Here is a 23,807-nt window from a genome sequence, read left to right on the forward strand (position 1 = left end):
TATTTATTTTTGCCTCTGCATTCATCAAGAATATTGGCCCATAATTATTTTTATAATGTCCTTTTGTGGCTTTGGTGTCATGATTAGTGTGGCCTCATAAAATAAGTTTGGAAGTGTTAAAATCCCCCAGATGTTATTGGGTTACAGGATATGATATTGTTCACATCAGTTATAATTCATTTTATATACCTGGGAACATATAAGTTGGGTGCATAAATGTTTAAAATTGAAATCTCTTCATGCTATATCATTCCCTTGATCAGTAAATAGCGTTCATCTCCATCTTTCCTTGTTTTTGTTGGCTTAAATCCAGTCAACAAACAAATGAAAAAAATTCACACTGTCCATAATCATCAGAGAAATACAAACCAAAACTACTCTCAGATATCACCTAACCCCAGTGAGAATTGCCCATATCCCAAAATTTCAAAGCTACAGATACTGGTGTAGATATGGCGAGAATAGAACACTTTTACATTGCTGGTGGGATTGCAAATTAATACCGCCTCTGTGGAGAAAACTACAGAGAATACTCAAAGAAGTCAAAGTAGACCTTTCATTTGATCTCAAAACCTCATTACTAGGTAACTACCAAGGAGTAAAAAAATCATTTTATTACATGGACATTTGCCATAGAATATTTATTGCAGCTCAACTCAGAATTGCCAGGATGTGGAAGCAACCCAAGTGCCAATGAACTCATGAATGGATTAATAAACTGTGGTATATGCATGCTGTGGAATACTATTCAGCCATAAAAATATTGAGATTTTATATCTTTTATATTTACCTGGATGGAATTGAAGAACATTCTTCTTAGTAGAGTATCATGGAATGGAAAAGCAAGTATCCAATGTACTCAATACTAATGTGAAACTAATAAAAAACTACACACTCATGGGCGAGAAAAACACAAGTATATTCAAGTGAGCAGGGAGAGGAGGGAAATGAGAAAGGGGAAGCTGGGATGGGTTAATGAGCTTTTCCCTAATGTGCACCATGTAAGGGTATACAGCACAACTATCTGGATGAAGGTTTCAAATACAACTTGTATGTTACCTTAGAATCACAATATATTCTAAGCATTTGTACCTTTATATTTATCTGAAATTTTTTTTTTTTAAAAAGGAAAATCAACTTGTACTTGCAATGTCCTCCATAGTTGTGGTCACCCTACTATCCCCTACTATCATGTGTAGAATGCAAATGTCCTAATGCTATAATTGGGTAAATGAGATGAAAGCTATGCTGATTAGTATGATGTAAGCACTCCAATCTGTACAAATAATCAACACACTGAAATGGGCATAAATGTATTTATGATCTATGTACAAAAGACTTAATAAAAAAATAAAATTATATTAAAAAAATAAAATAAAATAAAAATAAAAAAGGAAAATCAAATGAAAATAAAGATAAATAAGAAAATAAGTTTGAAAGTATTTTTTCTCCAAATTTTTAGCAGAATTAGAGAAGGATTGGCATTGATTCTTAAAATATTTGCTAAAATTTAGTGGTGAAGCCATCATTAATTCTTGGGCTTTCTTGTATGGGATATTTTTTATGACTCACTCATTATTAGTGTGGACTAATTTTCTATATGTTCGCATTTGAGTCTTGGTACATTGTATGTGTCTGGGAATTTATCTCATTGGGTTCTTCTAAGTTATCTGATGTGTTGGCATATATTGTTTAGAGTGGATTTTTAGGATCCTTTATATTTTTATACTATCAGTACAAAAACATTTATTATTAAATATTTCCTCTTTCATTTTTAATTTTATTTATGTGAGTCCTCCTTTTTCTTCTTTTCAGTCTAGCTTGTCAATTCTGTTTATCTTTTCAAAAACCAAATTTTAGCTTTGTTGATACTCAACATCATTTCTACAGTCTGTATTTCATTAATTTCTGCTCTGATTCTTACTGTTTCCTTCCTTCAGCTATCTTGGTTGATTTGTTCTTCATTTTCTAACTTCTTGAGACACAAAGTTTTTTATTTGAGATCTCTCTTTTCTCTCCTGTAGGCATTCATATCTAGAAATGTCCCACTTAGAACTGCTTTTGCTGCACCAATAAATTTTAGTACATTGGTTTGCCATTTTGTTCTCTATTTATTAATTTCCCTTTAATTTTTCATCACCTAATTGGTTATTAAGGAACAGGTTGTTTAATTTCCATTTTTTTTTAATTTTCCTAAATTCGTTTCATATGGATTTCTACTTTCAAACCATAATGTTTGCAAAGGATACTACATATGACTTCAATCTTTTAAAAAGTTTTAAGACTTGTTTTGTGACTTAATATATACTCTATCCTGGAGAATGTTCCTTTAGCAGGCCTAAGAAGAATGTGCATTCTACTGCTGCTGGATGCAATGTTCTATATATATCTGTTTGGTCCATTTGGTCTAACATAAAGTTCAAGCCCAATGTTTGCTTACTGATTTCTGTCTAGAATCTAGATAATCTACCCATTGTTAAAAGTGAGATATTAAAATCCCCTATTATTTTTGTTTTGCTATTTATCCCTTCACATTTCTTAATATTTGCTTTGTATATATTATTTGTTCCCATGTTGGGTGCATATATATATATATATATATAATTATTATTATTAAATCATAGCTGTGTACATTAATGTGATCATGGGGCACCATACACTGGTTTTATAGACCATTTGACACATTTTCATCACACTGGTTAACATAGCCTTCCTGGCATTTTCTTAGTTATTGTGTTAAGACATTTACATTCTACATTTACTAAATTTCACATATACCCTTGTAAGATGCATCGCAGGTATAATTCCATCAATCACCCTTCCTCCCCCCTCCTCCCCCATCACTTTCCCCCTTCCCCCTATTCTGAGGTTATAACTGGGATATAGCTTTCATGTGAAAGCCATAAATTAGTTTCATAGTAGGACTGAGTACACTGGATACTTTCCCTTCCATTCTTGAGATACTTTACTAAGAAGAATATGTTCCAGCTCTATCCATGAAAACATGAAAGATGTAAAGTCTTCATCTTTCTTTAAGGCTGCATAATATTCCATGGTGTCCATATACCACATTTATTAATCCATTCGTGGATCGATGGGCACTTGGGCTTTTTCCATGACTTAGCCATTATGAATTGGGCTGCAATAAAAATTCTGGTACAAATATCTTTGTTATGATGTGATTTTTGGTCTCCTGGGTATATGCCTAGTAGAGGAATTATAGGATTGAATGGCAGATCTATTTTTAGATCTCTAAGTGTTTTCCAAACATCTTTCCAAAAGGAATGTATTAATTTGCATTCCCACCAACAGTGTAGAAGTGTTCCCTTTTCTTCACATCTGCGCCAACATCTCTGGTCTTGGGATTTTGTGATATAGGCTAGTCTCACTGGAGTTAGATGATATCTCAAAGTAGTTTTGATTTGCATTTATCTGATGATTAAAGATGATGAGCATTTTTTCATATGTCTGTAGGCCACACACCTATCTTCTTCAGAGAAGTTTCTCTTCAAGTCCCTTGCCTAGCCTGAGATGGGATCACTTGTTCTTTTCTTGCTTACACATTTCAGTTCTCTGTGGACTCTGGTTATTAAACCTTTGTTGGAGACATAACCTGCAAATATCTTCTCCCATTCTGAGGGCTGTTTGCTTGCTTTACTTACTGTCTTCTTGGCTGTGCAGAAGCTTTTTAGTTTGATCAGGTCCCAGTAGTGTATTTTTGAGGTGCTTCAATTGCCCGGAGGGTCCTCCTCATAAAATGCTCACTTCAAGCGTTTTCCATGCACTCTCTTCTAGTATTTTTATAGTTTCATGTCTTAAGTTTAATTCTTCGATCCAGTGAGAGTCTATCTTAGTTAATGGTGAAAGGTGTGGGTCCAATTTCAGTCTTCTATAGGTTGACAGCCAGTTCACCCAGCACCATTTGTTAAATAGGGAATCTTTTCCCCACTGAATGTTTTTAATTGGCTTGTCAAACATCAAATAATGGTAAGTAGCTGGATTCATCTCTTGGTTCTCTATTCTGTTCCAGACATCTACTTCTCTGTTTCAGTACCATGTTGTTTTGATCACTATTGATTTGTAGTATAGTCTGAGGTCTGGTAGCGTGATTCCTCCTGCTTTGTTTTTATTTCTGAGTAATGTCTTGGCTATTCGAGGTTTTTTCTGATTCCATATAAAACGAAGTATTATTTTTTCAAGATCTTTAAAGTATGACAGTGGAGCTTTAATAGGGATTGCATTAAAATTGTATATTGCTTTGGGTAGTATAGACATTTTAACAATGTTGATTATTCCCAGCCATGTGCATGGTATATTTTTCCATTTGTTAACATTTTCAGCTATTTCTTTTCTTAGAGTCTCATAGTTCTCTTTATAGAGATCTTTCACGTCCTTTGTTAGATAAACTCCGGAATATTTCATCTTCTTTGGCAGTACTGTGAATGGAATAGAGTCCTTAACTGTTTTTTCACGTTGACAATTGTTGGTATATATAAAGGCTACTGGTTTATGAATGTTGATGTTGCAACCTGAGACGCTGCTGTATTCCTTGATCACTTCTACGAGTTTTGTAGTAGAATCCCTGGTGTTTTCCAGATATATAATTATATCATCTGTGAAGAGCGAAAGTTTGATCTCTTCTGACCCTATGTGGATACCCTTGATGGCCTTTTCTTCCCTAATTGCAGTGGCTAAAACTTCCATTACAATGTTAAAGAGCAGTGGAGACAATGGGCAGCCTTGTCTGGTTCCTGATCCGAGTGGAAATTATTTCAATTTAACTCCATTCAATATGATATTGGCTGTGGGTTTGTTTTAGATGGCCTCTATCAATTTAAGAAATGTCCCTTCTATACCAATTTTATGAAGTGTTCTGATTATGAAGAGATGCTGGATATTATCAAAAGCTTTTTCCGCATCAATTGAGAGAATCATATGGTCTTTGGTTTTTAATTTGTTTATGTGCTGAATTATAATTATAGATTTACATATATTGAACCAGCCTTGAGACCCTGGAATAAAACTGACTTGGTCATGATGTATAATTTGTTTGATGTGTTGCTGGATTCTGTTTGTTAGGATCTTGTTGAATATTTTTGCATCTATATTCATTAGTGATATTGGTCTATAATTTTCTTTTCTTGTTGAGTCTTTTCCTGGTTTGGGGATCAGGGTGATGTTTGCTTCATAGAACGTATTGGGTAGTCTTCCTTCTTTTTCTAAATTTTGAAACAGGTTGGGTAATATAGGTACTAATTCCTCTTAAAAGGTTTGGTAGAATTCTGACGTGAAGCCATCTGGTCCCAGACTTTTCTTTTTAGGGAAATCTTGTATGGTCGATGCTATTTCTGAACTTGATATGGGCCTGTTCAATATTTCCACTTCATTCTGGCTAAGTTTTGGAAGGTGACGTGCTTCCAAGTATTGGTCAATTTCCTTCAGATTTTTGGATTTCTGAGAATAAAGTTTCTTGTAATAGTCATTAAGGATTTTTTGAATTTCTGAGGAGTCTGTTGTTATTTCGTCTTTGTCGTTTCTGATTGATGAGATTAGAGATTTTACTCTTTTTTTCCTGATTAGGTCAGCCAAAGGTTTATCTACTTTGTTGACCTTTTCAAAAAACCAACTTTTTGATTTATTGATCTGTTGTATAATTCTTTTATTTTCGATTTCATTTAATTCTGCTCTAATTTTGGTTATTTCTTTTCTTCTACTGTTTGGGGTTGGAATGTTCTTCCTTTTCCAGTTGCTTGAGATGTCCCATTAAGTTGTTAACTTCCTCTCTTTCCGTTCTCTTGAGGAAGGCTTGCAGTGCTATAAATTTCCCTCTTAGGACTGCCTTTGCTGTATCCCAGAGGTTCTGATTATTCAAGTCTTCATTGTTGTTTTGTTTCAAAAATTTGACAATTTCCTTCTTAATCTCATCTCTGACCAGCTATCATTCAGCATAAGGTTATTTAACTTCCATGTTTTTGTATGAGTATGCAGATTACTTTGTTACTGAGTGCAACTTTTATTCCATGGTTGTATGAGAAGATGCAAGTTATAATTTCTATTCCTTCAAATTTACTGAGGTGAGACTTGTGACCTAAGATGTGATCGATTTTGGAGTATGTTCCGTGGGCTGATGAGAAGTATGTATATTCAGTTTTGTTGGGATGAAATGTTCTGTAGATGTCTGCTAAATCCAAATGTTGGATGGTTAGGTTTATCTCTAAAATTTCTTTGCTCAGCTTCTTATTGGAGGATCGATCAAACACTGCCAAAGGAGTGTTGAAATCTCTGAGTATTATGGAGGTGGAAGAAATCAAGTTGCTCGTGTCTGTTAGAGTTTCTCTTATAAATTGAGGTGCATTCTGGGTGGGTGCATAGATATTAATAATTGAAATCTCATCATATTGAGTATTACCCTTAACAAATATGAAGTGACCATTCTTATCCTTCCTTACTTTGTTGGTTTAAAGCCTATTGTATCTGCAAATAGAATTGCAACACCTGCTTTTTTCTGATTACCATTCGCCTGGAATATGGATGACCATCCTTTCACCCTGAGTCTATATTCATCTTTTAAGGTAGGATGTGACTGTTGTATGCAGCAAATGTCTGGCCTGAGTTTTTGTATCCAGTCAGCTAACCTGTGCCTCTTTAGAGGATAGTTTAAGCCATTCACATTAATGGAGAATATTGATAAGTCCGGTAAAATTTTAAGTATCAAGTTTTTCGAAAGTCCAGTGGACATTTTTAATTCTTTCACCAGTGTGGAAGTTGGAGTTTGATCAAAAGTTTCTGAGTGAGTTACTTTTGTGGTAGAGGATTGGGCTGGTCATTATGGAGGATAGGTCTGAGAATATCCTGAAGAGCTGGTTTGGTTTTCTTCAACATATGAATGTCATTAAAGTATTTAATTTCTCCATCATAAATGAAACTCAGTTTAGCTGGATACAGGGTCCGGGGTCAAATTTATTTTTCTTTAGGAGATTAAAAGTCGATGACCACCCTCTTCTGGCTTGAAAAGTTTCTGCAGAGAGATCTGCAGTCATTCTACTATTCTTCCCTTTGTATGTAATGGATTTCTTATGTCTGGCTGCTTTCACAATTTTCTCCTTCATATTAACTTTAGTGAAGTTAATTATGATATGCCTGGGGGCTGTCTTATTTGGATTGAGTTGTTCTGGGGTTCTGAAACTGTCTGCTATCTGAATTTCAGAATCTCTTGGCATGTCATGAAAATTCTCTTTCATAATTTCATGGAGAAGGGCCTCTGTGCCTTGCGAAGCCACCTCATCACTTTCAGGGATTCCAGTGAGGTGATATTAGCCTTCTTCAAATTATCCCAGAGCTCTCTGAGAGAATGATCCATTTTTGCTCTCCATTTCTCGTCATCTTTGAGAGTTTGGGAGCGTTCAAAGACTTTGTCTTCAATGTCAGATATCCATTTTTCTGCTTGCTCCACTCTGTTACTGAGGGATTCTACTGTATTTTTCAGATCTATGAGGGCTAGAAGTCTTGCTTCAGTGCGTCAAAATCTTTGGTGGTTTTGTCTTTAAATTCGTTAAATACTTGAGACAACTTTTGAATTTCTCCTCAAATTTCCAATTCTCACTTTTGAATTGCTCATGAAATTTCTACTTCCAAATTTTCCTCCATTTTATTAATCTTATTTGCAATCCAAATTCTGAATTCAATTTCTGACATCTCGACCAGCTGTTTATGAATGGGATCTTCAGTTACATCTGCCATATCTTTCCTGGGGGGGTTGATCTATTCTGGTTATTCATGTTACCAGAGTTTTTCCTCTGATTCTGCCCCATGATTGTTTTACACTGTTTGATTTTTCCCCTGGAGCTTTGTTGAGGACCCATACAGTGCTATGGCCTGAGGAACTGGGGACCTGTTTGGTGTGGTGGGTCTAAGTGGTTCTGTCTTGTTTTCATCTGGTCTCTGTTTGACCCTAGTGAAACAGTTACTCTGGGTTGAAGTCTCAGCTGTGGAGAAATACCAGCAATTAAGTCACCCCGCCCCCCACAGGCAACAATTGGAAAAGGAAATCAAACCTTCCTACCACCACACACCCAGGGCACCACCTGAATAGTTCTCAGGCAATTGGCTCAGTTCAAAAGGTCCAAATCAATTGTCTTAGTCAGCACCTGTCTCAGGTGGGAGAGTTTAAAGGGTCTCTGGCAACTGGATCTCAAGGTTCTGGTGACTATTCAAATATGGCTTGCTCCGGTGCTCCGTGGAGTCAGGAGGACCCACCCAGCAAATAGATCAGTCTGGGAAGGTTGATGCCTCCTTCCCCACCTTGCACCTCTGTCACACCCAGTCACTGATAGCCCTGCAGGGCTGTGACCCAGTTGCCCGTAGTGAACAGGTACTCCAGGGGTTTGCACCTACCTGAATCACAAGGAAATCTATTTCTTCTCAGCCAGGTCACTGCGCTCTGCCTTTATCTAGCAGGTGGAGGTGAGGCCTGGTAACCTGGGGTGCTTGATGGAGGCTGGGGTGTTCACTAAGTTCCAGCCCCGCCCCTTATTGATGTTACTGATAGAACAGAACAGAACAACTTTGTGGGAATTTGTTTCTGTCCCTGCTAAATTCCCCTGCAGAAGAGAAGCTGTTTTGAGTTCCCAGAGCCTGTGCCTCAGGCTCTGTCTTTGCTCATGCAGGTTTGTATTTGGTTAGCTGTCAAGTCTAGCCTCCTGTCTTCCTTTGTCTATAGGCTGACAATCCCCTGAGTGCCGTGTGCCTCTTAGGGTCAGTAAAGCCGTCCTCTGGGTCAGCCCCGCCCTGGGAACTTCCCAGCTCTGCGTATGCGTTTCTAGTCCCCATGCTCCACCTAGTCCCCATGCTCCACCCAGTTACTTCATCAGGAAGCTATAACAATTACAAATATATACGCACCCGGCGGGGGGGAGGCGGAATGGAGACAAGATGGCTGACTGAAGCCAGCTTTCCACAGAGGCTCCCATCCAGAAGGAGAGTTAAAGGACAGAAATTTAGCAAGTAACCTGGTGGATTAGAGCTGCACCAAGAGAGAAGGTTGAAGAACACACATCAACCCCACTGAGGGGAGCTGTGACCCCAAGGATACAAACAAAAGGTACAAAATCCATCATCAAGCAGATGGGAGTTCCCTCCCGCATAAGAATGGCTCGGAGTGCCCCACAAACAAACGAGCAGAGTTCAAAGTTCCTCCCACTCCACTCCACGGGAGAGATCCTCTAAAAACTGGACCTACCTCCCCTAGTAGGGTGCCACGGTGTTCTCCTGCCAGGCATAAAACTGTATAAAACTGTATATATTCTCTACCTGCAATTCTGAGCTCCCACCACTCCCCTCCACTCTCACTCTGAGGTCTGAAGCCCTGTCCCCCAGGAGTCCAGATTCTTGGGTGATTTCTCAAGGGGTGTGGACAGGGCCTAAACTGCTGCTGGTCAGTTCTGACTCTGCAGCACGGGAGTGAGGAGAGGATGGTTGGCTGAGAGGGAACCACACCGGAGCGGCAGTGCCCCGAGGTGCAGAGCACCAGCCATCTTTTGGCAACAGTAGGGCTCACTCCTGGATATTCCAAAGCCACATCCCCTGTCTCCCTGGGCAACCTGTGGAGGCTGGGCATCTACTCAGGTGGCAACCACCACGGAACATATCTGGGATGGAAACGCAGGCCCCGTGAGTAAAGGGTTTGCCTGAGGCAGCCTCTGTGGAAAGCTGGCTTCAGTCAGCCATCTTGTCTCCATTCCCCCTCCCCGCCACCAGGTGCATATATATTTGTAATTGTTATAGCTTCCTGATGAAGTAACTCCTTTATCACAAGATTCTATCAGTTTTAACTTAAATCATATTTTGTCTGATGCGAATATAGCAATATAGATTCTGCCTTTTTTCTTTCAGTTTTCATTTGTCCAGAATTTTTTTTTTTTTAGCCTCATGCTGTGCTTTGGTCTGACTGTTACTGTCCCTTTAAATTTCATATGCGGCATCTTAATCATCATTGTGGTGATATTCTGCAGCAAGTAAGGCCTTTATTGGTGATTAGCTCATCAGTATTTCACCCTTGTTGACTTGATTAGTGATTTTATTTAAAAAATACTCATGGAGGCTCTGTGCCTGTAGCTCGAGTGCCTAGGGCGCCAGCCACATACACCAGAGCTAGTGGGTTTGAATCTAGCCTGGGCCACCAAACAATGATTACAACTATGATGACAACAACAACAACAAAATAGCCAGGCATTGTCGAGGGCATGTGTAGTCCCAGCTACTTGGGAGGCTGAGGCAAGAGAATCATTTAAGCCCAAGAGTTGAAGGTTGCTTTGAGCTATGACGCCATGGCACTGTACTCAGGGTGACAACTTGAGACTCTGTCTCAAAAAAAAAAAAAAAAAAATACTCATGGAACTTCCAAATCCTGTCCATGTTCTGGGGATGTAAGGAGAAGGTGCCATATATGAAATAGCCCTTACCAGATGTCAGTTCAGCTAGCATCTTAATCTTGGACATCCTGGCCTCTACAACTCTATAAAATAAATTTCTGTTTTTCATAAACCACTCCCTTAACTGTAATTGATTACCGTGTCTCAAATGTGCTATAAATGTATTCACAAGTGTTAATATAACTGCAAAGATACCTTGGTGATTAAACAAATGTCCTTTGAATTTGTGAAATCTGGTTTTTTCCAACTCAACCAATTTATCTAAAATGATCACTAACATGGGGACAGCCTTAGTAAACAAGTCACCTACTTCTGCAATAAAAAAAATTACACCAAAATATTTTAATCTTATTATTTACACCTTGATTTTCACATGAAAAATTAACATCTTTTATAATTTGAAAATGTTTCTGGTCAAAATGGTTTTAACTTATTCTGTTTGAAATGAATAGATATAAAAATTATACTTCAGAATCTCATTATTGAAATTTTCAAAACTATTCTAACCAAATTTTTTTAAAAAGTTATTCAACCTTAAGATCATGACCATTGAGGTCTTAGCGCTCTCAATTTGCATTGCCTTTCTTTATAAACATATTTACTTTAAAATAAATGATTCCAGTGATTCAAAAATTATGTGTGTTAAAATTGGAAAATCAGAGAACACAAGTATATGTAAAGGAGTTAAGCAACAGCTCTTAAGTCCTATTATCAATGAATACAATATAGAATTTCATTTATTTTATTGGATTCCCTTCCAACTTTATTTTGGTAAATATTAATTCAGGTTGCAGAGTATTCTGTGTGTTTGTGTGTGTAGGTCTCTGTGTGCACACATGTGGATGTGTTTACAACTGATAGAGGATTTTTATCACTTTGTATGTCAGTGTTCTAATAGCTATATACACAATTAAACTTTAATTCCTCTTTATGATTAGTTTGATTTTTAAGTGTGCTAAGTTGACATCTTGTAAAAGTTTATACATTTCATCATTTTTGTCAATTTATTCATTAATAATAACTAATGACATATCTTATTGCTAATATAAGTTATGACTTAGGTTGATTTTTACGTGTTTATAAATTGATACCATTTCAAAGACAGAGACAACAATATCTTTTTCATTTACTGGGGAACAGAGAACCTCAGAAGCTATCTTTCAGATATTTTGGAAGGTAATAGACATAATGGCCTCTAACATAATTGCCTGTAATTTCCTGACATAGATATTTTGTAAATTGAATACAGAGTACTTTTATTGCCAAGTTTTAATATGGCATTTTTAAGAAATGAGGCACAGTTCTCAGATTGTAATTATGTCATCTCAAATTGAAAAAATTCTTATTTGTGAATAAAAATGAGTTAAACAATACTTGAAATGTAAAATTGAGAACTTATAAAGGTGTGGATTTTAATAAGGCTAAAAAAAGCTCTTGCTACAAAGGGGATATATCATTTTCCCATCCTGACACATTGTTCGAAATGGTTGAGATGTTGCTTTACGATATCCAAATTTACAAGAAAATTCAACTTCTTCACCCGATTTGGAGTAAAGCTTTCCTCTGTCTCGCCACCTTAATGTTATGTTATATTTTTCCATGATTTCTTCTGATATTATACATGGATCTAGAATAGAAAAAAATGAACATAAAACATTTAGCAGTTTTATATAATGGTTCAGGAATTCTTTCTCAAAACCCTTTCCAAACCAACTCTGTAAAAATATCCTATAAAAGTTAAAATGGTAAATGATGTATAAATCAGGTTCTAGGTTTAATGTTTGATATTGGGTGTCATTACCAAAAATTCATATCACTTACATAAAGAGCCTAGCATTTTTTAAAACTACCATCACTATTTCTGTTTGAACAAAATCTTGGTCAGATGGTACAAACATTCAGTAATAAGATGAATAAGATGTGGGGATAATGCATAGCACAATATATAGTTGATAATGCTTTATTTTTAACTTGAAATTTGATAAGAGAGCAGATTTTAAGTGTCCTTACAACACAAACACATACACATATGCATAATAGTACCTATGGGTAATGATGAATGTGTTAATTTATTGGATTATTGCATCATATATATATATATATAAGATCATCACATCATATACCATGAGTATATATATTTAACTTTGCCAACACGAAGTTTTAAAATAAGTATTAAAAAAACAGAATTTTCTATACTATACTTCTCACATATAAATATTTGGTAGGCAAGCATTCAGCAGGATGGCTGTGTGTTTCTTTGAGAAAATTCTGTTATAAATAACAAAATGTGTTATTTATATACTGCCTTTTCCATGATCCATGAGAATATAAAAGTACTTACTCAAGCATTTTGGTGGTTCTGACCACTGTCCATTTCTACATGTTATTCGCCTGTTACCCTGAAGTTGATATAAGTTCTGACACTGATACTCAACAGATGAATAAGGAGCATAGAATGCTAATGGAAATGAAGTAATGTCTCCATTTTCAATAGGTGGAGGGGTCATACATTTTCCTTTCGAATCTAAAAAACATCATTTGATTTTTTGAGAGAACATATCTAAATACAGTTTTAAATAAGGTAAATAGAAGCAGACTACTTCACACCATATCAACATTTTTGTGATTTCTGAGGAAATAAATAGAACAAGAAATTTTAATTAAATATTGCTACATTTTTAAATGTTGTTTTTTCTTTTTCACTAAAAACACACACAAAGCATTAAGAAATATGTCTACTTTGCAGGATTCCAGGGTCAATAAATATCTTTCTTAGTGAAAAAGTGCTGAACAGATAGCTGAGTCAAACAGAGAAAGTCTCTTCTTTTAATATACCATGTTCTGAGGGTTGGTTGGGTCTTTACTCATTTTTTTATCTTGGTTTTCATTTTCATCACAAAAGAAACATTAGCTCCATGAAAAAATTAAAAATACAAATCTAGCGAAGGTAAAGGGAATGGTTGCATCAAAATATGTACAAAATGTACATCTACTAAGTGTAATTCAAACTCCTGAACATAATGAAAAAACAAGCAAACAAAAGGAAAACCACATAAGAGGATTCTGAAAGATGTACAGAATTCTTTCTGGTGAGAGATTTCCAGACTCCAGGACAGACAAAACAGCGTGTTATGCCAAGAGGAGCCCATTCTATTTGGCCAAATGCTCAGATTAGAAGCAGCCAGACAAGACAAGTCTTCCTTTTTCCTAGCAATATCTTGCCTCCTACAGGAAAGCATAATAAGAAGCCAATGACCACCTTCATAATTTTTTTCAATTGTGTTTGCTGTTTGAAGCAAAATTATTTCATTTAATATGAAATATTAATGTAGGCACAGCAAATACAAAAGGCATTAATATTCAACATAATCTAAATGAAAGTGAGGTTTCCCTAATTCCCTTGAAAGGTAAGATGTCAATACTGGTAGAGAGTAAGAAGTTATACATATAATATCTATAGCAACATTGTTTAAAAAAGAATAAAACAAACCATAGTATAAAGATATACTTAAAAATAATAAACATGAGTAAATGTAAGATTCTTTAAAAGTGTTCCCAAAAGGAATGGAGGAATAGGGAAACAGGACCATGTGTGAGAGAAAACACACACAAACAAAATGACAGACATAAACCCTAACACATGGATAATAACTTTAAACGTAAATGTTCTGAAGACAAAAGTGAAAAGACCAAGAATGGGATGATGGATCTGGAAATAAGACCCAACTATGTGCTGTCTACATTAAACTCATTTCAACATAAAAATGTGTGTATTCTAAGTAAAGGGATGATAAAAAATACCAGGAAAAATGTACTTTTTAGAAAAGTAAAAGTGGATAATAGCAAATTTCCTTTGTTGGATTCCATATTTCCTAAACCTTAAATATTAAAGGGCTCAAGACTATGTCCTAAGACTTCTTTTTACAAATGTAGTGGTTCCCTGGAGGGGCTCAGTAAGTCATGTCTTTAGATATACTCTATATGCTGAAGATGCCCAAGTCTATATCACATTCTAGGATCATTCTTCATCTGTCTATTATACACTTAAAAATGGTGATCACTTAGGGCTGTCAATAGTACATAACGTATTTTTTACACTGTTATTGCTCAGGAAATAACTGAATGTCTTAATGCCGAAGACAAGAATTTATTTCAATCCAATTATTCTTTTACTCTAGTTGAATCTTTCTTGGAAATAAAATACTGTGTTATTTGGTTGAATTCACAAAAAGTTAAATTTTAAATGCCATCATTTTATTTGTGTTTGAAAAATATATTCTACATGAATTACTTCATTCTATTGATATCAACACATTTTACCCCTGATAGATATTCTGGGGAAATATAATATCCTACCTTTGCATTGAGGTGGTTCTGTCCAGGTTCCATTTAGACACACCACTTCTACTTCCCCAAACATGTCAAAAGGTTCATTACATTCGTAATGCACTCTCTCACCATTTGGATACCTACTCCTCTGTCTTGTTGTTATCTTAGCATTTTCCACGATGGGTGGATTCACACAGGAAATATCTGAATAGAAAGAAAAAAATTATTTCTACATAGTGTTCATTTTGAGCAAATGCATTTCATAGGGTATTTTTAATTCAATAAATTATCTCTTGTAAAAGGCTTTACTAATTTAAATAAATTCACATGTAATATTTAGGAAAAGGAGAACATCCCTTCTCCTTCCTTAACCAGAAGATTGATAATTTTTTTTTTGTTTTTTCCTTTTGGTGATCAGTGAATATGAAAATTTTCCTGGACATTTCCTTATCAGTTTTAGTTGAATAAATATTACAGATCCTATAAATTTAATAAGAATTTATGAAATGCAAATAAATCAAAATAACTAGATTATGTGGCATAACATTTTAGTTTGCAATCATTTGTGTATTAAGTGTAATTTTAGCTTCTTAAAAACAAACACATTGAGACATTTTCTCAGATATTAAGTCAATGATTAAAAACACACCTTGAAGAATACCTAGTCAAAAGAAGAAAAATAAGATTGATTATAGGATCTACACTGAAGATGCGAACAAATAACTAAAAAAACAAGTCTGTCATCATAAAAACATTTAATAATTTAATTGCCAATGTTAAAGTGTATTTCTGCTGAATGATTTATAATCCATCAGAGAGTTTCATGTGCCTAGAATTCTCTGGAGAACTTAGTAACAATAGTTTCGGGATGCCATATCTAGATTTTTTCATTCAGTAGATCTAGAATTAGCCCATGAATTTTCATTTCCATTTTAACAATTTTGCAGAAGGTGATGATGGTTCTGTTCCTGGCCTATACTGAGAACCATTGGGCAATAAGAGCTTGCCCAAAACTGAGCTTTGGATACTCAGTTCCATCCTTTTATTTTTAGGTATAAACCTACTTTGTCCTGGTCTAAAAAAAATTAATCTATATCCATTTTGAAATGATGATGGAGATGGTCTATATTTTATTGCTCAAGACACTTCAATGTATAAATTTAAAATTCATCAAAGTACCTCTGCATGTTATATTTCCCATCCATGTTCTCTTAATACATGTTACAATGTTGGGTCCATCTAATTGGTAATCTGACACACATTTGTAAGTCAATTGTTCTCCCGACCTATATGAATCCTTCTCACGCCCTATAGGTATAGCGTTGTCAAATCTGGGAATACCAGAACAATCAGTATCTGAAAGAAAGAAAATATTTATAGGTATTTGTTTAGTAAATCATTAAAAAGACATCATATGTAACAATTATATACTAAAATAATAGTTAGATACATATAGAACCAATAAATACCAGATAACATTCTTCCTCTAACTTGACAAAAAAATAGCAGTTTTGAATTAATTACATAAACTTATTTTAAATTTTTTGACAACAAAATATGGGAATGATACCAAAAGTCTGAAGAGATATTATTAGTTATAGTGATTAAGGTTCCATTTTTCACATTCAGATTTATTTTTGCCCATGCAAGCCACTGTGTTTCTATTTTTTGTATATGACAAATACATTACTTATAATAATTATTTAAAATATTTTAGAAAATATATTTACAGAGAGATAGTTGCTACACTGATAGAAGGCAGAATAACAATGAGATTCAGAAGTAGGGGTCTGCTTATTTTGTGAACTAAGGTAATAGATTAGATGTCTGAGGACGTACATCATTGGATGCTGAAAGTTCACAAAAGATGATGTTAAAATTTAGTAATTTGGCTTATGATGTCTAACATTTTCATTGTTAGAGGTGTAATTCTCTGCAACAATCCAGAACCTTCAAGAAATACCTTGTTAAATTCAACATACTGCATACTTTCTTATTTGTGTCATTTACATTTTGCATTAAGGATGTTTATCTTATATAAAATACAATAAAATACACTATACTTATGCATTTGGGCTGTTGAGACCATTTTCCTCCTAAGCATTTTGTAAATTCAGGGCCGTCAATTCCAAAACCTTCAGAACATTTGTATGTAAATTCTTCACCATATTGATAACTGTCTAACTTAGGAGATACAACACCATTATCAATTGAAGGTGGTGGCCCACAAGGAAGTCCTAAAAAAAAAAAAAGAAAAAAGAAGGCATCAATACATGTTTTACAATCTCAGAAATTTAATTTTATGTACTCGCTTTCATGCTTAATAGTTTTATTTGAAAATGAATAACACAGGAGCTACTATGACATCACCTAACAGTGATTTTCAACTGGTATGCCATGAAAAGATCATTTTTAAAGATCATTAACTGAATTATTTTTAAGAAATTCAAAGCACAATAAGTACATTCTTTTTTGTACTTTTTGTTTTGATCAAAATAATTTAAGTGTGCAATAGAAGTCTAAGTATAGGTTTAAGTGTGCTGTGAGTTATAAACGTTGAAAAACACTCAAGGTCCTAGAAGGTACACAACGGGTCCCTAAAAAGCGCCATTCTGGTGTCTGTCTATCTGACTATAGCTCACAAACTGAACAAGAGCATGAAAATAAAAAATTAAATATATTTAAGAAGTGGTAATCAGTGCTTTTCTACCCAGTTCTTAGTGATAATTTGGAACACATTGAGAATTAATAATCCTGATGAAAGTATCATGTAGGGTAAGAAATTAGAAAAGATGCTGTAGGAGGACCCTAAAATAATTTCACTATGTGACTTATTTTTTTTTTTTTTTTTTGTAGAGACGGAGTCTCACTGTACCGCCCTCGGGTAGAGTGCCGTGGCGTCACACGGCTCACAGCAACCTCTAACTCTTGGGCTTACGCGATTCTCTTGCCTCAGCCTCCCGAGCAGCTGGGACTACAGGCGCCCGCCACAACGCCCGGCTATTTTTTTGTTGCAGTTTGGCCGGGGCTGGGTTTGAACCCGCCACCCTCGGCATATGGGGCCGGCGCCCTACTCACTGAGCCACAGGCGCCGCCGTGACTTATTTTTTTAACAAAGAGACATTCCAGCATAAAAAGTGACTCTCATATACCAATAACATTTTTTAAATGATCTAATTATGCAAAAATTATTTCAAATTTTATATGTATAGTAATCTAAATTATTCTGTCTCCTGACTTGCGAAGAGATTATATTTTTTAATTTTTTATCTTTAATTAGTATAGGTACATAATAGTTGTTTATGTTTGTAGGGTACATGTGATGTCTTGATGCAGGTACATCTTACGAATTTATCAAATCAGGGCAGTTGGTGTATCCATCACCTCAGGCATTTATCATTTCATTGTGTTAAGTACATTTTAATTCTACTCTTTAGTTATTTTCAAGGATACCCTACTTTATTATTGATTATGGACACTTTGTTGTGCTATCAAATATTGTTCATTCAATCTAACTATTTTTGCTCCCATTAACCATTCTGTCTTTATTTCTCTGCCTACCCGCTACACTTTCCAACTTCTGGCAACTCCGTTTTACCTTCTGGCTCAAGGAGATCAACTGTTTTTAATATTTAGCTCCCAAGTATGAGTAAGAACTTGTAAGATTTGTCTTTCTGTGCTAAACTTATTTCACTTAACATAATGTTCTCCAGTTTCATCCATGTTTTTGCAAATGCCAGTATATTGTTCTTTATTGTGCCTATATAATATTTCATTCTGTATATGTACCACAATTTCTTTATCCATTTGCCCTTTGATGGACACTTCTGTAAATTCCAAATCTTGTCTTTTGTAACTAGTGCTGCAATAAACATGAGAATTCAGATATCTTTTTAATATACTGAATTCTCCTCCTTTGGATGTATACCCACAAGCGGAATTGCTTGGTCAAGTGATAGATCAATTTTTAGTTTTTGAAAAACCTCCATACTATAATATACACAAGATATTGCTTCTAATGAATTACACTGTAAACAGGACTTAAGTTTTCATACTGTACTCACCTACACATTGAGGTGGAGAACTCCATTTTCCCAAGTTGCATGTTATTTTATTGTCTTCGGATATTCTGAAACCATCTTCACAAATATAACTTAATTTTTCACCATGTGCATAAACCTTGGGTTTAATTGTATCTTCCATTTCATTTGAAGATGCAGATGAGTAAATAGTTCCATGCTCTATGTGAGGCGGTTGAGAACATGGAATTTTTTCTATGAAATGAAATGAAAGGGTAAAGCACAAATAGGTTGAATAAATTGAAATATAAAGTGAACTACTATTTTGGATTTTAAAATGGTATATTTGAAAAATAGCATTATTTGAAAACAAAATAATTTTGAATCTTGCAAGCATATGTGGTCTTATGTTACCACCCCCTTGCTCAATATCCTCCTATATTTACGTCTTATTCATCATGGTTAGTAAACACATATAAAAAATGTTATCCAATGATTATATTATATCCCGCAGGTATTATTTATGGACAAAATATAGTGAAAGTGAAAGTGAAAGAATGCTGATTGACTTATGTGTCTAGATCATAATTTCTGGTGTTAGGATAAAGTGATAGATATAGAAAAAGATCTTCATCTTGTTTATCTACAAAGACCCCAGGACAGCATACCTTATTTGAAAGAATCTTATAAAGCAAGTTATACACTACTGACCAACACATTTTGGCACAAGTTTCCATTTTCCACTTTTGCATAAAATTTCTTCTCTTCCCTGAATTAGATAATTTTCTTGGCAGAGAACAGATACTTTTTCTCCATCTTGATAATTCACTGTGGTTGTCATATTCCTAGCGTTAGGAATCTGAGGTGGAGGTGGGCATAATTGTATTTGTGCATCTAAAAAAAATTAAAATTAGACTTCTTGATTAATAATAACTTTCAATAAATATAAAATTCAATATATGTTTCATAAATAATCATATAATAATGGTTATATTCTCTGTTTATATGTCATACTTTTCAGCTTTCATAGCAGTTCAATGCTATCACTTTTGGCTTATATTCTCATACTTTTTCTAGTACTTTTTCCCATCTATGTTTTGCATAGGCGATTTTACATGATTTATAGGCATGATTTTGATTATTTCTAACCTTTAGGATGTTTAAACTATATTATGCACTCTCAATAAGAAGTATTAAATAAGAACTGATATCAGGGTCTTTTACAGAGATATCTATGATCAAATATACTGGAATTGGATTAAAATCCTCACAAAATAGGCTGCTAATGGATTCTGATTAGTCAGAGGAAAAATTGCATTTAGTTAATAATTTGGTACTGATACTTGGCCAATAGAAGAAGCATTAGATACCTTCACTTGAGTTATAGTATGCTATTCAAACTTGGAAATTCTCCCCAAACTTCCATTTATTAGCTCATCTACACCATTTAGGGGGTATATAAATTGATGGTATGCACTCAGTTTAATGAATTACACAGGCTGGCCTTAGTTATCTTATCAAATATAAGAGAGACCTCTGTAAACGTGTATAAGCTTCCATTAAACTGACATACTTCAGAATTATCTTGTTGGGTTCTTAATTTGAAGATGAAGCAAGTCCTGTGTGACTGAGGGAGGTCTTTGGATTTACCTGGAAATCAGATCTTTAGTTGTATGCTGTTTTCTATGTCTAGATTTTAGTACCTATTGCTTTTACTCTGTTCTTTGTTTTCTAATGCATGTTTTAGTACTAAATATATCTTTGCTTTAGCCTAATCCTATTGATTGTGATGTACACTGTACTCATTGTCATTTAAAGTAGTTTCTGACAGTAACTGAGTAAGAAGTTAACAAATACGTGAGATGGGCAAATAAGTGGAAGAATATTGTGACACACTTTGGCCTAACTTTACTCCTAGAATATACACATATCTTTATGTGAAAATGGAACCATCATCAAGATATACTATGTGATGTGCAATAAAAATGAATAAATTTCAAATTATGAAAGTCTTGTATTCTATGAAAATAGCAATAAATTATAAGCTAATTAAAATAAGTTATTTAGAAATTAAAATATCTGAAAGTTTACAAACTATTAAATAAATATTATGTCAAATAAATCAGAAAAGAAATAAAAGAGCATTTGAAATGGTTGATAAATTAATAATATATACTTTTACACACATGTAACTTTATGGAGCATAGCTCAAGAAGTTTTTAAAAATGGACATTAGAAGTTTTATGGTTTAAAAGTATGATAGTATAAATTCTTCTTCCATTTTCTGCCTTAAGATTGAAAAAAATCAAAGTTAAAATCAAGTATTAGAAAGACTAAAACAGTAATATAAGTGAAAAAGAAAAAGCTGCCAAAGAAAAATAGAAAAGAGAGAAAAATTAGAAAGCCACACAAAGTAAAAAATAAGAAAGTAAAAAATAGAAAAGTGAGGAAATGGAGAGGATTAAAATTGGTTATTTGGAAACAGTAACAAATTAAAGGAAAAATAATAATAATAACTTTAAAAGTGAGAAAAGATAATCAATATCAAGAACTAAAAAGAGAAGCAACAACAGCAATGGCAGAAGAGGAAACCCCAACCTTCTTTTCCCTACAAGACTAACTCAATTACAATGCAATGCATGAACTGCTCCCCTTTGTGAAAAATTGAGAAACCAATTGAGAGGATCCTGCAACCCAAGTGAGGACAAAATCAGTTGCATCAAAACCAATAGGGAAATTCAAGACATTCCATTTTCACTTCTCCAGAATAAATAGCCACTCATCTAAGAGCAAAACCAATTTCTAGCTACTCGGAAAGAAAAGAAAATAGCAGTTTGTGTTCAATGTTCTGACTTATAGAGGGTATGCCAGAGAGACTGGTTTCTGTCTCTCGACTGGATGGAGTACATTACAGATTCCTGGGAGCTATTGAGACAAATAATAGTTAAGTGGTATGCTGCTTCTCCAGGGGACACACAACAAAGTAGACAGAGATCAATATATCTTGGCAGCTTCTACATCAAGTGGGGAAAGAAAAGAGTAACTATATTTCCATCATTCATGCTTTTGAGGGACTAGTCTGAATGATTGGTTTTTCTCTTGCTTATCCTGGGGAACTAATGGTAACTGGAATACTCTATTTGCCCTGGATTTTAGACAACAAAAAAGAGTTAAGAAGGGATGATGTCAGCAGAATGGTAGAATAGGATGATAGTGACTCTGTTTCTACCACCCATGGATGCACCAAGTAAACATCTATTCCCAATCAATTCCCTCTGAAAGAAATTCAGAGATTAGTTTAGAGACCTTTACCCACCATGGAACTGAAATAACATGCACATTGAGCAAATTGGAAAAGCTATGGTACACTGGGGCTTGGACCACACCATCAGGCAAATAATCCCAAATACTCAGCTTCTCTCTGTGGAGAGAAGTGTTTGGACCCCACTTAGAGCACAACTCTAAAGTTCCCCATGGTTAGGCCCTTAGTCCACCAACCCTGGAGCTGAGGAAATTAAGACACATGTGGATATCTCTAGACCACAGAAAAAGTGGTGGTTTGATACAGTGCTCAAGCACTTTCAGGGACTTCATCCACTAGGAAGTGCAGAGAAAGGGCTTAAAAAACACACCCCTCTTTATCTCCCCAGAGGGGGTTTATGACACATTCTTCCAGTGGATACTTGGCAATGTGGCTTCTAACTAAAGCATCAAGGAGTTAAAGGGGCAGGAAAACATTAGCCAGGACAGCAGCCTGAGAAATAGACTGGCACTTCTTTTGCATCTTCCCATGACTCAACCCAGTGATAATTCCAGGACTATTAATCCTTCCTAGAAGTTTTCCACATACTGAGTGGCCCCAACTTTTAAAGCATTCACTTAGTGACTATATCTTCAATATGAAATGTGAGAGAAGGTGGAGTAGAATATAGTTTGTATTTGTAATAAAAATAAAGTTTCAAAACATTTAAAATAGCCTGTAATGAATATAAAAAGTTTCATGTTACCCTAAGGGTAATCTCAAAGCAATAGTCTATAATAGATAAACAAAGAAGAAAAGAAAATATCCCAAGCATAAATCACTGCAGAAAAATATAAGATCACATAGGAAGAAAGACTCAGAGAAAAAAAGAAATAAAGGATTTAAATATAACCAAAGAACAAATAATAAATTAGCATAGATAAGTCTTTACCTATCAATAATCACCTTATGAATAAATGGGCTAAATTCTACAATCAAAAGGCATTGAGTGGCTGAACAGATTTACAAAAAGCAAACAACAGAAGACCCAGATATATGCTGCCTACTAAATGCTTACTTCACTTTGATGTACAATCATAGACCAAAGGTGAATGATTGTAATACACATATTTCATGCAAATTGAATGAATAGAGCAGGGAAAGTTATATCAGACAAAAATACTTTTGGGAAAAAAGTGTAAAAAGAGCCAAAGAAGTTTTGTGTATAGCACTGTCAGTTCACCAAGGAAATATAACTCCTGTAAATATATATGCACTTAATAGCACAACATGTAAGGATATAAAATACTTGGAGATCTTAAGAGACACATAGACTGCAACAGAGTAAAAGTAGGGAATTTCAGTAACACACTTTCAACGTTGGACAGATTATCCTGATAGAAAATCAATATGGAAACATTGAATTTGAGAAACAATTCATACCAAATGGACCCAAAAGACATTCAAAACATTCCTCCTTAGAGCAACAGAATACATATTCCTCTCAAGTGTACACACAAAGTTTTCCAAAAATATGTCACATGTTAGGTGGCAAAATGAATATTATCAAATTTAAGAAGATTTAAATCCTATGAAAAGTATCTTTTTTTGCTATAACGGTATAGAACTAAAAATCATTAACAGAAAGAATCACAGAAAATGTAAAAATACATGAGAATTAAGCAATAGGTGCCTAAAGAACTATTGGGTCAAAGAGAGAGTGAAAGAAGAAATTTATAAAAGACATATTAGGGCAAAGGAAAATGAAAACACAGCATATCAAAATTT

The 23,807-nt window shown here is 34.7% G+C and overlaps 1 protein-coding gene across 2 annotated transcripts in view; it reads right to left on the minus strand.

Annotated features, from left to right (window-relative positions):
• The window catches only part of CFH (complement factor H), a 149,796-nt gene that overhangs the window by 37,067 nt on the left and 88,922 nt on the right, over nucleotides 1-23,807 (minus strand). Inside the window, exons 16-22 of one of the 2 annotated variants that reach the window (XM_053608132.1) lie at nucleotides 19,490-19,672; nucleotides 18,824-19,033; nucleotides 16,823-16,996; nucleotides 15,939-16,115; nucleotides 14,787-14,963; nucleotides 12,772-12,954; nucleotides 12,733-12,735 (exon numbers count right to left, since the gene is read on the minus strand). In XM_053608132.1, the coding sequence (XP_053464107.1) occupies nucleotides 12,733-12,735; nucleotides 12,772-12,954; nucleotides 14,787-14,963; nucleotides 15,939-16,115; nucleotides 16,823-16,996; nucleotides 18,824-19,033; nucleotides 19,490-19,672 (1,107 nt within the window). Of the gene's footprint in view, nucleotides 1-11,257; nucleotides 12,058-12,732; nucleotides 12,736-12,771; nucleotides 12,955-14,786; nucleotides 14,964-15,938; nucleotides 16,116-16,822; nucleotides 16,997-18,823; nucleotides 19,034-19,489; nucleotides 19,673-23,807 lie in introns of those variants that run through there. The other variant, XM_053608129.1, reaches the window with a different exon arrangement.

This window comes from Nycticebus coucang, chromosome 10 (assembly GCF_027406575.1).
Source record: "Nycticebus coucang isolate mNycCou1 chromosome 10, mNycCou1.pri, whole genome shotgun sequence".
NCBI lineage: Eukaryota > Metazoa > Chordata > Mammalia > Primates > Lorisidae > Nycticebus > Nycticebus coucang.